The 16,681-nt window shown below is 43.6% G+C and overlaps 1 protein-coding gene across 3 annotated transcripts in view; it reads right to left on the bottom strand.

The window, feature by feature from the left end:
* Positions 1 to 16,418, bottom strand: part of SLC37A3 (solute carrier family 37 member 3) — a 34,430-nt gene extending 18,012 nt beyond the window's left edge. For 2 of the 3 annotated variants that reach the window (XM_032483491.1, XM_032483494.1), the window contains exons 1-4: positions 16,292 to 16,418; positions 9,062 to 9,222; positions 7,824 to 7,932; positions 2,560 to 2,652 (exon numbers count right to left, since the gene is read on the bottom strand). In XM_032483491.1, the coding sequence (XP_032339382.1) occupies positions 2,560 to 2,652; positions 7,824 to 7,932; positions 9,062 to 9,150 (291 nt within the window). In that variant the 5' untranslated portion in view covers positions 9,151 to 9,222; positions 16,292 to 16,418. Of the gene's footprint in view, positions 1 to 2,559; positions 2,653 to 7,823; positions 7,933 to 9,061; positions 9,223 to 15,902; positions 16,055 to 16,291 lie in introns of those variants that run through there. The other variant, XM_032483493.1, reaches the window with a different exon arrangement.
* Positions 16,419 to 16,681: the final 263 nt, after the last annotated feature.

A 16,681-nucleotide genomic window follows, 5' to 3' on the forward strand; every position in this document is an offset into this window, starting at 1 on the left:
ATTTTATTTTACAGCTCTGGATAACACCACGGCCTGGAAAAAGCAAGATGCACTACAAAGCAAATGAGGCAAACAAAACATAAAAATTAAACCTCATTCTCATGCCTAGACTCGCCGTCTGTATCAGTTTCACCAATGTTTCATGAAATGGCAGTGGCTTCTGCACACTATCCTGTAAACCCCTCATGCACCAGGACGTGTAATTCAGTGCAAACTTTTGTTCTCTTTGAACCCCAACTGCCTAAAAGGAGACGAAGGAAAATCCAAGAATAATTCTAATAAAACAAGCCCATAAATATATTTCACCTTCTAGAACAGATTTACTCTTAAACATCAGTTACCTGCTTTCCCAAAGGGATTCTGCTCGGGCATCTGCATTCTGCCTAAAGATGTGTTATTAACACGTCCGTCAGAACAGAAGCTTCGGGGGCACACATGCTGCCTGTTTAATCTGACCCTTGGGTTTCATGACATCACGAGGCAAGGAGTAGGGAGGCAGAGACAGTATTTAGTTGAAGACAGGTACAAGTGTTCTGCCTTCTGCTCTCCTCCCACTGAGTGGCAGGAACTAAAATGTCGAGGTCACGGCAGCAAGGCAGACCAACGAGCAAGGGCAACACACTTTTAAGTTTCTTCCACAAATATGTAAAATGGATAAATGTCTTGACTAAATACCTAAATCCAGAAATGAGTGTTTCTAATGAACTGACTACATAATGGATATAATATAGATGGATAAATACGTCTACATTAGAGAAATTTAAGGGATAAATGTCATAATAAATGTTTCTCCCTCATTATCATCAAGCTTTCACAACCTCAAAAGAAGCATCTACAAGCACTAGAGGAGATTCTATGTTCTAAAGCTCCAATTCACATGGTCTTATGCTACATATAATAACGGGGGTGAAGGAAAGCTGTCAATTATCTTTCAGATTAGGGAACCAATGCATTATTCTGTGTTGCTCCAAAGGCGTGTAAGGTGTCTGGAAGTTACAGAAGGAAATGCAGCTCAATATAAAGAACTGTGATCACTGATTTTTCATGGCTCTTATCTTTTATCTCCCAGACCTACTTAATTTTAGAGATAGGTGTTCTCATCATAACTCCATAGATAAGGAAACTAAATATCAAAAAATAAGGTTAAATTCCATTTTGATACCAAGTTTAACCCAGCTCGAGGATGGTGGTAGAGCTAGTCGCTCCACTAGACCATGGGGCTTCTTCAAATACTTCGTGAAAGGCCTGAAGAGAAGCATCACTGGGATGCCTCAGCCAAAGCGGAATGATCCTATATTGGGATTTTGTACAGAAAATGCTGGGGTGCAAAGCTAGGCTAAACGACCCAAGATCTGTTCCAACTGTGTCTGTAAGTTTCCTCTTCAAAGAAAAAATATTCTAGTAATTACCCACATAAACACTCGGAGACGGCTTCAGGACTTTCACCTAGTACTGCACATCTGTACCTAAAGGGCTTCTCTATAACTGGCCACATTTTAAAGACAGTAAGATGCAGGGGAGAAAGGTCAGGCTGCTCCCACAGCACACAGGTCCGCTGTCGCCTCCACAGGTCCCAATGCTCCTCTTCAGAAGCCAGCACAGGCATTCCCCACCACCAGACCACCAGACAGAGGCTCTGACTGCCCAACCCCAGGACACCACCTCAGCCAGAGCCAGCCCCAGCCATCCTGGCTCGGCTCCCAGGCGCCACCTTCTCATGGTTCTCCTGCTCCCTCTCAGCATCCCTGGCCCATCCCTTATCTTCCCACCTCTAAATACCAGAAGGTCCCCTGGCTCAGTCTTCCCACCTCTTGTCTGTCCTCACCAACTCTCTTGATGAGTTCATCCAGTCTCATAAGTTAACATATCATCAGAGGGGGGCGGGTATAGCTCAGTGGCAGAGCGCATGCTTAGCATGCATAAGGTCCCGGGTTCAATCCTCAGTACCTCCATTAAATACATACGTACATACATACATACATACCTAATTACCAACCCCTACAAAAAAAGGCTGATTAAAAAACCATCTGTTTGCGAAGGGCTCTGAAATCTGTACCTCTAGCCTGAACCGCTACACAGTGACCTCACTTAACCCACTTCCAGTCTCTGCTCTCTGTAAAGTCCTCCCCAGCCATCCTACTTAAACAACAACCCCACCCAGGATGATCGATCCCCTTTCCCTGCTTGACTCTTCACAGCACACATCACCTTTGAACACACTCGGTAATTTACTTATTTAGAGCATCTTGTCGCTGTTTGTCTCCCTCAGCTCCCATGCAGGAATAGAAACTTTATAAAGCTAGGGATTTTTCCTGTGTTGCTCACTGATCAATTCCCACTGACTAGAAAAGTACCCAGCACATGCTAGGTGCCCAAAAAATATTTGTCATATGGATGAATGAATACATGGACGGATGGATGGATGGACGGATGGATATAAACTACAGCAATACTGAACTGTCTTCAATCGGCATATTCAAAATCCTTTACCAACTTCATAAGGTTTGGAGTCATTTTACATCTTTCCTCAACGTAAAACCCTAGAGCTCAAAAACTTACCACAGCGTAGGAGAAGAGGAAAATGGTATCCAGTGTTCCAAGGAAAAGAGTGGCTTCCTCTGCACTGGGGAACAAGTGGTTGCTGCTCCAGATCTGCAGTCACACAGCAAGAGTAAGTGAGCCCCGCCTGGAACAGGGCACCTTCGGGACAACCTCCACCCACACTCAGAACCCCAGTGATGTTGACGAGAGCAAATCAGCACTTTGTACATAAGGAAACAACATGCAAAAAGGTCCACAAGGCCAAAACTATTTGCATAATACTAAAATGCTATTTGCTTTTTTTTCCCTTTGATTTTTCCACTGATGGTGAAAAGGCAGTGGTGGGTAAAACTCCTGTGCCTTAGCATGAATCAAGGCAGTGACACCAAACGTATTGTTAACCCTGTATTCTTCACTGCCACATTCACAGTTTAAAAAAAAAAAAAAGGCAGTTTCACATCAGAATGTCCGTGGCATATGCTATATGTTCCATAAATAATTGTTGAGCAGTAAAAATAATTAATTTTATTAAATCTGGCCCCTGAGTACGTTTGTTACTGTCCTGTGTGATGAAGTAGAAAACACACATACAGCACCATGCACACCAAAGTAAGACGGCTGTCTTGAGGAAAACTGAGTGGCGAGCTGAAACGTCATTTTTACTTGAAAGAGTGACTGACAGGCAAACTCTAGTTATTCAGATTTGGGTATTTGGCAGATATTTCCTCAAAAAAGAAGGAAATGAGCCTGTCACTTCAAGATCCATTCAAAGCACAAGACAGACAAATGGATCTTAATGTAAGCATATAATACAGTTAATACAGTTTCAGATTCCACACTGCAACTAAAACCTTTAGGAAATTGCCACTTGTCAAATTCGGGTGTAGTGTCAAAGACAAATCTCCACAATTAACTGAAAAGGCTATTAAAGGACTTCTCCCTCTTCCACTATGTATCTGTGAAAGCCAAATTCTCTTCATATACTCTCTGCAAAGTATCATGTTGCAAGAAACCGAATTCAGAAGAGACATGAAAATCCATTGTCTTCTATTAAGCCAGACATTAAGAGATTTGAAAAATGTAAATCAATGCCTCTCTCCTTTGTGATTTTTTGTTTAAAAAAAGGCATTTTCCATAAAATGTTATTTCTGTTAACATGTGATGGGTTTATTTAGTTCATTTAAAAATAACTTAAAACCAATGTCTTTTTTCAGTTTCTCAGTTTGAATTTCTAAAACAGTAAGTATCTGTAAATATAAATTCATATAACCAGACGCTCTTTGAGGTCCGCAGGCTAAAGCTTTGAGAACAGCTGGACACAATGATTTCTGAGGTGGGCTATTACAGAAAAGAAAGTCTGACTTTAGAATATTAAACAGAAAAATCACAATCAGTAATTTTAAAAATACATATCTTTAACAGAAGGTAAAAATCCCCAAATTTTAAGTGTGACTCTGAAGTACTGACTCATTTCTGTGTGGCTTATGGCCTCGGTCTTGTTACTGTAACACTCACACCGTTCTCACGGGCTGTAAGAAAGTAGCTCGCATGGCGGAGACGCATCAGCACGTCAGAGACCCAACGTGGGGCCCTCAGTACCTTCAGTCAGTTACTTTGCCTCCTTTCCCTCTAACCACACTCTTTGATCCCCAATGCCGTCCAGGCTCAGTAGGACCCAGGAGTAAGTCCTGCTGGGCACACACCAACGTGAGCCAGAGGTGGGGCCTCCCAGCAGCTGCTCAAAGTTTCAGTCATCAAAACTCCCCACAGGTGTGGCTGTCACAAGAAGGGCGATTTTAAACAGCTTTTTTCTGCTCCACTGCCAGCATTCAGCGGAAATACACGTTTGACTGCCTACTTAGTAAGTGTAAACAAAACCAAAAACTAAGAGAGCAAAGCAGGACTAACAAAAAGATTCAGAAAACAGGAAAAAAGAAAAAAAAGCCTAGTGAAGAAAGTTTACATCAGTGGTACAGCTCCGATCACCGCGGCTCCGCTAGCAGGAGACGGCGGCTGTCCTGAGGGAGAGCTGTGAGCTGCGAGCTGGGACGTCACCTTCACTTCAGAGAGTGACCGACAGACGAACTTCAGTTACTCAGCTTTGGGTATCTGGCAGGTATTTCCTCAAAAGAGGATGAAATGAGCCTCCAAGGTACTGACAAAATGACTTTAGGATGCTAAAGCCCCACATGCTGGCCTGCACGACCGGAGGATGTGGCTGCGTGCTCGGGCCGGGACTGCATTACACTACCAGGGTTGCTACAAGTTGGGGCACTTCCTGGAAGCAAGAAAGGTCACGGTGTGGGTTTCCTAAGTGAGAACGTTTATCACAGAGTTACAGCTATGCGTGGGGGTGGGGGACTTCCGACACGCAAGAGCTCCTGCCCTGGCGCGTCGAGCGTGAGCTGAAGCTGGTCTGCGCTCAGGGGTCTGCTCTCAGTCTAGCGGGGGTGGTACCCGAGTGGTGCCGGCTGACGTGAGAAGCTGAGTCAGAGCAGCTGCGGCTGAGGCTGAGCTGGACCACTGAGGGCGCCGTGAACTCTGCCTCCCTCTCCTGCTGAGAAGTTTAGATTCTCTCACACTGTTCTCTACACTCTGGAAGGCCTATACTGTCAGGAGAGATAAAGCTTTTTTTTTAATTTGATAGAAGAAATGTTTGTGTATGATTTTCAGTCAAGTTGTCCTCAAATATCAGATTTAATCATTTCCTCTTTATTATCTGTAAACACAGATTTTATGTTATGTTCTCCTACTATTTTCAATGTCTGTCCACGTCCATGGGATCCACTGTGAAGTCTCAAGGTACAGAGACTGTGTCGGCTTCATTTTTTATTTTTTTTGTAAAGCATCTAAAATTGAGATGCATAAAAATGAAAGCTATAATAAGTACTTTCCGAGGAAGCTACTTAGGGCACTTAAGAAATGTTTAACAATACATATAAACACAGTCTTTTTTTGAGTTCAGACTAAGTTTATATACACTTCTGGTTCGAAGAATCTTCCCACTCTGAATAAGACAGAAAGTCTCAAAGGAAAGCTAGAGTTAAGACAGTTACAGACCCTGAAGCACAGGAGAAGTGAAAGGGACATATTGTCCCAGCCACTCCGCTCCAGCCACAGGCTTCAGGAAAGGCAAAACCTGGACTTCAAGTCTAAAGAAAGGAATGGGAAGTTGGCACTGCTCTCCACGAGGGTAGGTACAAAAATACAAAGGCTTCCAGGATACAGTAGAATCTGACTTCTACATAACCAATCCATCCAAACTAGTGAATCTATAGTTCTGAAAACACAGACTGATGAAACCTATTTTAGCGGCAATTAGAATAAGTAAGTAAATAAATATTTTGGCAGAAAAGTTAAAGCAAGTTCAACACAAGCTTATAATGTGACGTGGCTACTGGCAGGAAAGAGTTAACACAGCAGACCTGAGATGCTATCCTTAAAAAGACCTACTTGCAAGGCTGGATCCTGAGGGGGTCCCCACCATTCCCTGCTAAGAGTGGCTCCCTGTGCCTAAACTGTCTGTCCAAACAATGTGGTTTATGCTGAATATTTGCCTTCCTAATGGGAAAGTAGAATTTTCATACGTGCCAGGTAGAGAGTGCCTACGTGAGCAACCCCAATAAGAACCCTGGCATCATGTCTCTAATTGGCCTCCCCAGTAGACAGCATCTCACCGGAGCTGTCACGACTTGTTGCCAGAAGAATTAAGCACATTTATATGACTGTACTGGAAAAGGACTCTTGGAAACTTTTGCCTGGTTTCCTCTAGACCTCACCCTACATGCTTTTCCCTTTGCTCATCTTTCTCTGTATCCTTTCACTATAATAAACCAGAGTTTTGAGTCATATGCTGAGTCCTATGAGTCCTCCTACTGAATCCTCAAACCTGGGAGTAGTCTTTGAGATCCCCAACCCAGTTACCTAAAAAACAAAGGCAGCCTTGGGCAGTGTAACCAGAAATTCAGTGTCTAAGTCAAATCCTATTGTTCTACACATTGGTCAGCCTGTACCTGGAATACGATACTCAGGGCTTGGTCTAAGCTGCAGTCAAAGGAGCCAGGGATGTTTTGCATGAACAGGAGAAACTTAGGGAAACAGGTTTTCCTCAGATATTCAACAGGGAGTCCTGCAGCAGGAATCAACTTAGGATGCATGGCTCAAGACAAAACCCAAGATCAAAATTAAACGATGGAACGCTCTTACGTCAATAGAAGGAAGAACTTCCTATTAATGAGAGTTAAATAAAAATGTAATTGTCAATTGTCAAAACTCAGTCAAGAAATCTAGCCATCTAGTCATAATAGCTTGCCTTTTAAAAGTTCCTGATAACTGAAATTTGAGAAAAATTGTTCGAGAGCATCTCCACTAGAATGTCAGCTCCATAAGGAAAGGCCCCCTTTTTTTTTTAATCCTCTAGGCTTTTTTGGGGGGGGCGGTACCCTCAGTGTAGGACAGACTCTCAATAAGCAATTGACTGAATAATTTATTTACACTTCAGAGGATAGTCATATAACCTTCAAACCTATCAACTGTGAATTGGTCTAAATAAAGAAAATAATTTTTAAGAAATAAAAATGCTAGGCATATTAATATATACCTGTAATTCCACATAAATAAAACTCAAATAATGTAGTAAAGATTGAGAGGTAAGGATTTGTGCATTGAGACAGGCTATTATAAAGAACAGCATCTCCACTCCAAACAATCATCAAAGAATTTACTTGGTCCACAATGAATAAAAGAACTGGATGGATACACACTCCCTGACTTCAAGCCATTTAAACAAGATACAAACAAATGAAACAATTAGAAAGTACATAAATACTGAGACATTAAACTACATAATACACAGTGTACACAGTGTGAAAGAGAAAAAAACCAGAAGCTGGGAAAAAAAACTTGATAGGAAAAGTGGCACTTTATCTCAACACAAAGGGAAAATCAAAATGTAGATGGGTGTGCAGAAGGTGAAAGGTCATACAAAAGAATACAAGCAAAATCTCAAAGGCAGAAATGAGCATGGTACTTGTGAAACTCAATGAAAAAACAGCCTAGCCAGAATGGTGTGATTTCAAAACAACGAGAAATAAGTTGGCTGCAATGGTAAAGCAGGCCTGAATCAGGGCAAGCTAAGAAATCAGGCAGAGTAGCTTGGATTTTACACCATAGGAAACAGTAAGTCATCCTAAGGATGAATGAAACAAAAGAGAACTTAAGGAGAATTCATGCGTGGGCATGGTTCCCTTCTGGAATCCACCCCATTACCTGGTTGTGCTTACCTCTACAGGCAGTTCGATTGACTTGTTGAAAGCGCTTGGGGTCCACTGCTTGGAGATACTGACTTTGACATTGCTAAATGTTTTTCTTGACGCGTGGAGCAATGAGTAACTACAGAAGAGAGAAGGAAGGAAGGGTGAGTACTGCTTTATAAGAACTGTCCATTATAAGAACTTTATAAGACTGTCCATTGAAATAGTCTCTGCTAAGCAAAAGAAATGATTAACTTGTCTTCTTCTATATGAGCCCCCATGTTCACTCATCACGTGTCCCCGGACCTAGAAGATGGAGATGGGACTGATCTCAACGCACTTGAAATCATGGTTGCAGTTCCGTAAAGGATTTTAAGTCTTTAGCAACCACTGGCCACTCACTACACTGGCCATCCAGTAGCTTTTTCCTGGTCCTGTCTTTTCCTCATATTGATGCCTCCCTCAAATCCTCTCAAATGCATTTCCCCTAAATCAAGGATCCAAAATTACCTATCAACTCTTACATAATTAGAAAACCATTTCCCTCATTTCTGCCTTAAACAATAAATAAATAAACCATCATTTTGATGCCTTCAATAAAGATTAATAATAAAATCGATTCAGAGTAAATAATCAAAATAGCTGAGTCCCAGGGTTATGAACAGCGTGCCCCTAACACCTACAGGCCTGGTTTACATCATCTACAGAGAGCCACAGAGGGCCACGCAGTCAGACGTGGATGATTCTTCAGTCATGCTACCTGATCAGGGCTCTCACATGAGTTACGGCAGCTCCTCACCATCTCATACCATCTTTACTGCTCAAAGAGGCACAAGGCATTCCCTGAATATGCACATCCTTTGTTCTCAAGCTCCTGGTTTTAACAATTAAAGGGTTTTATATAGGATTAAGGTTTTTCAGTCATGGAAGTATTGACATATCGGGACTCCTAAGTTCTCTGTTGTGGGGGGCTATTCTGTGCACTGTAGGATATTAGCAGCATCCTTGGTCTCTACCTACTAGATGCAGGTAGCACGCCTTCCCTCGGCATGACAACTAAAAATGTCTCCAGCCATAGCCAGACAGGGGCAGGATAGCCCTTGAGAACCACTGTACTGGAGCCATCGGAAAGAACAGCAGAAGGACTAGCTAGTCTATTTCATGTTAAGCTCATGCCAACCTCTGCACTAAGCACTCGCCTTGCGGTAAACAGCTCCTTCAAAAGGGAAACAATGACAACAAGAGAAGAGCTTTATCAGTCATCTTACCTGAAGAAGGTGAGCAGGAACACGACTACATGATGATGGCTGAACCGGGAGAGCAGAGTTCCTCTTTGAAAAATATCCGGCCAGGCCATGTTCTTCCTGACCTTCCTTCCCACCTTGACTTTAAAGTCTGGAGAGTGAATGGTTTACGTCATTTCTTCTTCCTAGAAAGACAAAACAGATTATTAACATTACTCAAAACAGGCAGATTATCCAAAAACTGAATTATTTAGACTTACAACCAGTCAGCATATAATTAGGCCTTGAAAAAAAAATTATATGGACTAGTTGACACCAGAAAACTAGATTTGATAATTATGTTTTACAGCTATTAGGTAGGCCTTTAAAAAGAAATCCATGACAAAAGATTACATCCTAATAGAAAGAACTCTCATACAAACTGATAAGAAAATCACTAATTGACTGGAGAATGAGCAAAGGAAATGAATAGACAACTCAAAAGAAATGAAACGGCTATTAAACTTACCAAATAAAAGTTCCCATCTCACTAGCAACAAAAGAAATGCCAATCATGGCCAAAAAAAAAAAAGTTTGCATAGTTAAAAAAGACTGTGCTCAATGCAGCTTGAGGTCTAATGATCCCTGAACTCTCATACGCTGCTGATGGAAGTGAAAATTAGTACAATGTTATAGGAAGACAATCTGGTCATGTTCATCAAGAGCCTTTGACACAAAGATTCAATTATGCATTCAGTTCTCTAAACAAAGGTAGTTTTCACAAGAGTCAGAGAGCTTTCTTTTATTAAAAAAGATGAGCTTTGTGTCAGTCATGAGGGAATCAGGCAGAGGTCAGGCCACTCCTGTGCCATTTCTCTCCCTAATTCCTCTCACCTCTCCTCTGCATCCATGCTGACAGACACCCAAGAATAATTAAGCATCTAAGCATAATGTCTCCAGCTATGAGTCTGCAGAAACAACCTAAATATGCAATGAGAGGAGAATGTTTAAACAAATTATGGTATAGCCATATGGTTGAATATTTTTCATTTGACATGATGAATTGAGACTTTTTAGTAACATGAAAAAATGTCAACTGAAAAAAGTAGGATAGGACCTATAAATATAATCAATTTGACTCTATATTTACATAATACTTACAAATAAACAGAGAATATATAGTTCTCTCTGGTAGTGGGATCATGGGTAATTTTAGTTTTCTATATACTTTCCTAAAACTTCTACACTGAACGTGTATCTATTTTATAATCAGGAGGGAGAACATCTACAGCACTGGAAAAGTCCTATAATTTATCTGAATATTAGAAAAAATAAATTAACAAAATACCTTGTATGATAAACATACTACAATAGTCAAAGGTAGGAGACGTACTCAAGAGCTTTCAACACTAAAACTAGTGACTCACAGGGCTTTGCGCAAGGCCACGTTCCCTGTAACTGCTGTTTATACTACAGTTTATACTACAGCTTGATAGATGGACTCAAACCTTAAATACTGAGAGACCCAGGTGAAAGGCCATTCTTAAAACTTTTGGATAAAAGGTACAAAGTTGAGATGATTAAAATTGTATAAACACTACAGCTGATTCACTTACTGGCTGTGAGCCCTTGGACAAGTCAGTCTCTCTGAATCACAGATGGTCCTTCATAAAATGGCCTATCTCTTCTGAGAGTTATGAGACTAAAATAAAGTGTATGTAAGATATTAAAGTAATTATTTTAGCCACTGATCTGCCCAGGATTAATCCCACATCAGTAGAATGTAACTAATTTCATATAATCATTCTCCCCGAAAAACATTAACAAAATTATGAGCCAATTTAAGACTAAAATTCCACTCATAAAAAGTAAACAAACTTTCTATCTGTAATTCCAGGAAGTTACAAACCAGAGAGAGCTACTGTTACTGCTAAATTTACTTCCATTTACAAGATTAAACATGAAGCCCAAGTGAGACAACGCAACGTTTTAAATATTCTTTATAAACTGTAGCTCTTCGAACTGAACGTACTCACAACTTCAAAAATACTGCACCGAATACTTCAGAAAAGGGTGTGGGTTATGAAATTCTATAATCAATCAAGTAAAATAATAATTCCAAAAATCTATGCTCCAACAGTTGGGATTACGCTGCTCTGGCAATAGTGGTTGTGGGTTTCAGGGCTATATAGTTACATTAATGGCTTTAAATGACTATGAAGCTGTTTGTGAGACCATCTGGATTTTGTTTCGGAAAAAACACCTTTTCCTCAGCTACAGTGGCAGGGAAGAAAATGCTTAATAAATACAATGAGAAAATAGTTTTAAACATTCACCTGCTGTTGGCAGAATGCCATTTTAAATGAATACTATGATAACATCTGGTGGTATATAATTACAATCATTAATAATAATAATACCTTGCACTTATATCCCCTACATCACAGAAGTGACTTCTAATCACCTGTGAGCCCTGGGCGCCTGCAGAAGCATGGAGTCTTTGCCAAGTCTGAGTCCATCCAGCACACCCTACTTCCTGAAGACCATTTCCTCTCCAGCTCCAATTACAGACTAAGCAAATACCTAACATTTTCCCAGTGTGTGTACATGCTGTTATAATAAAACCAAAATTCATTTTAAGTGTTTCTGAATTAACAGAAGCTTGTCATTTAGCATCTTCTTAATCCATGGATACTACATATACAACTATCATATGAGAACAAAACTGATCTTAAAAAAAACTTAAGAAAAATAAGATTTTTGCCATCAAAAAGAATACAGAACAAGGCACTGAGCCAGGTTCTACTTTTCAAGGCAAGTTCATAATTTTTAACTCATTTGATTTGCAGCGAAGCTTTTTGGGCTCCTACAGGATCATCCACACAAGGTGCTTTCCCAAATGAACACTCCAGACTGTGTGATCAATGCTGAATAAGAGCTGCAGAGCGGAAAGGGGAGAGACTGGCAGAAGGGGAGATGACAGGCGTGAAGCCTCAGGATCCCGTGCCCACTCTGCCACCTACATCTCACCTGACCCCCAGCTGATGGAGATGCTCTCTGGAAATGGAGAGAAGCAGTGAATAAACTTCTCTGTATCACGAGAGGCCCTTGCCTTTCTTGCCTTAGCGGACTCTGCCTGCCCCCAGATAACGCTGTTTCCTCTGAGGTCTCTCAAAGAGAAGCAACCCTTCCTCTCACGACCACTCTTCCTCTTCATGAGACCTGGAAACTCATGGGCCTCCCTGCCCGTTGCCCCTCATGCTGCCACCTCCTGCTCCCTCCGGGGCCCCTCTCGGAGTCAGCTCCTGTCTCACTCTTCCTCCGCCACCCCCAACCCCACTTCTGCCCTCTGTCAACATCCAGGTGGGGAACCCAGCAGTTCCATGCCCTCTTTCCCACCAATTTTTTCCTCCATCCCACGATAAAAACTCACTCCATGGTCAAAACCCAGCCCCTGTCATTACCAGTAACTGCATCACCTCCCGAACTGAATTTCAAATACACTTTTCTTCCAGAAAACCGCTGACTTCATATGCCCCACTCCAGCAGTCATTTGACCTCAGCAAGCTCCCAATTCCATCACCTTCCCATTTTTTCCCATCACCCGTTGCCCTCCTCTTGTCCTCAGTTCCTTCTTGACCCATCTGAGAATCTGGACTCTCGCTCTTAGGGGAATTTTTCTCTCACTTGCCTCTGGCCTCCTTCCCTGCGCCCTAGCCGTTCAGTTTTGCCACAGTAAAATCACACAAGCAGGCTGGTGTCACTTGTTAGATTCAAAACCACAAACCTCAAAGGCCATGAGACACTGGCCAGCAAGTCTACACTTCCCGAACGGCTGTGCTTTCTCAACCTCTAACCACTTCACACTTCTCTCTTTAAACTTCCAACATCTTTCTCCCCTTTGACTAGTACCGCGGCTTTCTGCCCGTGACTCTCTGATCCACAGCTCTAACTCAGACCCTCCTGGAGTCCCAGCAGTAAGGCCCACCTGATCCCTTGTACCTAAAACACAATTCTTCACGTCCACCTCCAAACCGACCCCTCCCCAGGACTCCCCTCAGTAGACGGTACCACCAGGGCAGCTAGCATCAGGCTTCGTTTCTCCTCTTCTCTCAGCTTTCGCATCCAACCCATCATGAAATCCAGTCCTTTTTACCTCCAAAATCCACCCCAAATCCATCTGCTTCTCCCCAGCCCGACCGCCACCACCAAGGTAAACGATCCATGTCTCCCGCCAAGCCAAGCACAACCGCCTCCCTTGGAGTTTCACTATTTTACATCCAGCCCCTCCAGCAACACTCTTCACACACCAGCTAGAAATATATCTTAAAACATAAAGCAGCTGTCATGCTTCTGCTTAAAATGCTTTCTTGATGGTTTCCCAAGACTCAGATAAAAACACAAAGTAAGAGTATGCCATGGCCTCTAAAACCCATATGCCCAGACCTCTGTGGCCCGGCAGGGAGGCTAAGGCATGTGAGCAGTACAGCTGACAGCAGGGGCTGGCCGAAGGAGACTAAGGATGAATGGCTGGAGAGGTTGGAGATTTTGTTGTTATTTTATTAATTTTCAACAGGTACCATACACATACGGTAGAAAATTCAAAGGGTACACAGCAACATCTCCCTTACTGCTCTCAAGTCACCTTGGGCTCCTAGCATTTCTTCTGCATCCTTGCAGAATCTGTACCTGTGCGTGCTTCTAGGCGGAGCCCCCCCAACTTACACACGCTCAAACAGGAGCAGACAACGTCGTTTTTCTCCCTCACTCATCTGAGGCTGGAGGTCCACCCAGAGGCAGAAGGTGCACCTACAAGCTGCCACTGTCCAGTCTCCTACTGGACACCTGCGTGGTTCCCAATCCGTTGCTAGTGTACACAGTGTGGAGCTGGCACATTTTCTTTCTACTCTCCACCCGCCTTGCTCCCCCTTCACCAGAACCACTCCCCACACTCACTAGTCTCTCCAGCCCCTAATCCCTTTCTTGGCCCTGAACCCACCTAGCCCCTTCTTGCTTTGGGCCTTTGAGTTTGCAGTTCTGTTGCCTGAAACGCTTTTATCCTGTTTTTGTTTGTTTGTTTGTTTTTTGCAAATGGCTCACTCTTTCCTTTTCTTGGCTCACCCTCAAATGTCATCCTCCAGAGTGGCTGCCCTGATCACCCTGTCTAAAACTGTCTTCCTCCGTTACTACCTCTCCCATCTCCATCTGTTTCTTCTCTTCATAGCATTTCTCCCCATCTAATTATATGTTTTAATTGTTTACATGTTTATTGTTCACCTGTAAGTTCCATAAAAGCAGAGGCCTTATCTGTCTTAAATCCACAGCTATGTCCCCAGCGCCCAGAAGAGCATTTAGAGTGATCAGTGAAGATTTCCTAAATGAATGAATGCTCTAACTGCTGGCCAACACTGAATGCTTTCAAAGTGCCAGGCCCTGTCCTAGGTACCTGCCATGCTTCACTGCATTTAGTTCTCTCTACATCTTACAGATGAGAAAACGGATTTTAGAAAACAGTATCTCTCAGGAGATGAAACAAGCATTCAAACCCTGACCCTAGATCCTGTTACACTGGGTAAGAGGAAAGGTTAAAATTTTAAATATCACAAGTTGGGTAAAACACAGTAATTAGAAACATCACATCTTAAACTCAGAGGTATAAATCCAAGACAGGAAAAAAGCACCATACTAGTTACAGTGCTTCTCGCACACACACAAATGAGAAGGGCATTATATGGGCAATTACTTCACTCCCTAGACTTACAGTTTTTATGTTCGCAAAGTAAAAAGATAATGCGTACTCAGTATAAAGAGGTGGGGGGGAAACTATTAAATGGATAACTGAGCCCACCTACTTTGACAACTGTGTGTGTTGTGATTTAGTGTCCCAAAGCTCCATACTTACACAAGTAACTTTTTTATCCCATGTGATCTCACTCGAAATCATTTCCCTGCACCACATAAATCCTTTTATTTAAAACTTAAGTCTTCCCTTTTTTTCCTAATTTTTCTCTCTTCTTAAACTTTTTCATTACCACAGATGCAGAATACTTCTTTGTAAAATCTTCTCGTCTTGTTCCAGGGTTCCCCAAACCACATTCTTCCTACTTATTTTGAACATATTCCAAAGACAATAGTTTTCAAGATAAAAATCTTTCCCTCTCCTAGACAAATGACTTACACTCAGGGGTCACTGCTGGGACATTTCCTTATCACTGATGAACAAGACAAATCAGAACCTAAGACAATGAACTAATAAATACACTGGATCCTGACAGCTAGTGAGCAACAAGACATTGCACTGACTTTCAGCTTATCGAAGTATCGTTCCGGGCTCATTTTCTGATGTAGAGCCAAAGATTAACAGGAGACTGTCATTTGAAGTCATGCGTGGCCCACACCAAGGTATGAATATTCCAGTTGGAATCCAAGACCCTCCCCTTAATTAACGTCTTTGATCCTCAATTTCCTCACTTAAGGATTAAGTAAGATTATAGAGAGTTCTAAGTATGGAGCTTGGCATACAGCAAAACACTCAACATATGGGAAAGAAAGAATTCAAGCATCAAGACGCTGAAGGGGAAATTTGGCCATTAAGAATCAGATTTTGCTCATCCCAGGAACTCCCTATAATCATTTCAGTAAGTTACCAGGAGATCGCCTAATTTCCAGAAACACCAAAAACCCTGTGGACACATTCCCATTATCTCGTCATAAGTGAAAATAAACAGACCACACTCTGCAAATAAGAAGGCTGAGTTACCGACGAAAAAGCAATCTAATCAAATTCCTGAGACCTTGGTACTTAACCAGACAGCAAAACTCAGTTATTCTACTGAGACCCTTCTCCCTTTGCTGTACGTCCCTTCCAAAAGCCTCCCCGCCCTACCTGTAAAGTATCCGTTCACCTGGTCTCGACTACGAACCCTTTTCTGGCACAAGTGTCCCCGCCGCCGCGCTGGCGGGGGCCCAGGCCGCCGGCTCTCCCCGGAGGCCCTCGATCCTCCCGCTCTCCTCCCGCTGCGGTCCTCGCCGGCCCCGCCAGGTTTCGCAGCACCGTGTGGCCGAAGAGCCCGGCCCAGAGTGGAGGGAACGAGTGGCCGGCCGGCTCTGCCCGCGGCGCCACACCCACCAGCCGCCACCATCTGCATCACCACTTCGTCCTCGCGTCGCCATGGAAGCCCCTCGGACCTGCCCTCGCCGGCGGCGCCCCCTCCCCAGCCCCAAGCGGGCTCAGCCCCTTCTCGGCCAGGGCCCCGTGCGCCGCCGCTCGCACACCTGAGACCCGCAATAGTCGCAGCGCGCCGGCCGCTCCGCTCGCTCCGTCTCACCCGCAACCCAGCCACTCCCGCCGCCACCTCACCGGCGCCGCCGCGGCCAGGGTTTCCGGGCGCTCACGTGACCCGCGGCGTCCCCGCGGCATGCTGGGAGTTGTAGTCCGACCCGGCGGACCGCAGAAGTGGGGGGATGGGAGGCGGTGGGGGGATGGGAGGCGGTGGGGGGATGGGAGGCGGTGGGGGGATGGGGGATGGGAGGCAGTGTGAGGGGAAAGGATGGGGAGGGAGGCTCGGCTTCCAGGCGCCTCCACCGAATCTCTGGTTGGACCCCGCGGCTACGCGGGGTTGGTCGCGGGGTAGGGGAGACAGAATCCGGCAAGGACTGTTAGGA

This window comes from Camelus ferus, chromosome 7 (assembly GCF_009834535.1).
Source record: "Camelus ferus isolate YT-003-E chromosome 7, BCGSAC_Cfer_1.0, whole genome shotgun sequence".
NCBI lineage: Eukaryota > Metazoa > Chordata > Mammalia > Artiodactyla > Camelidae > Camelus > Camelus ferus.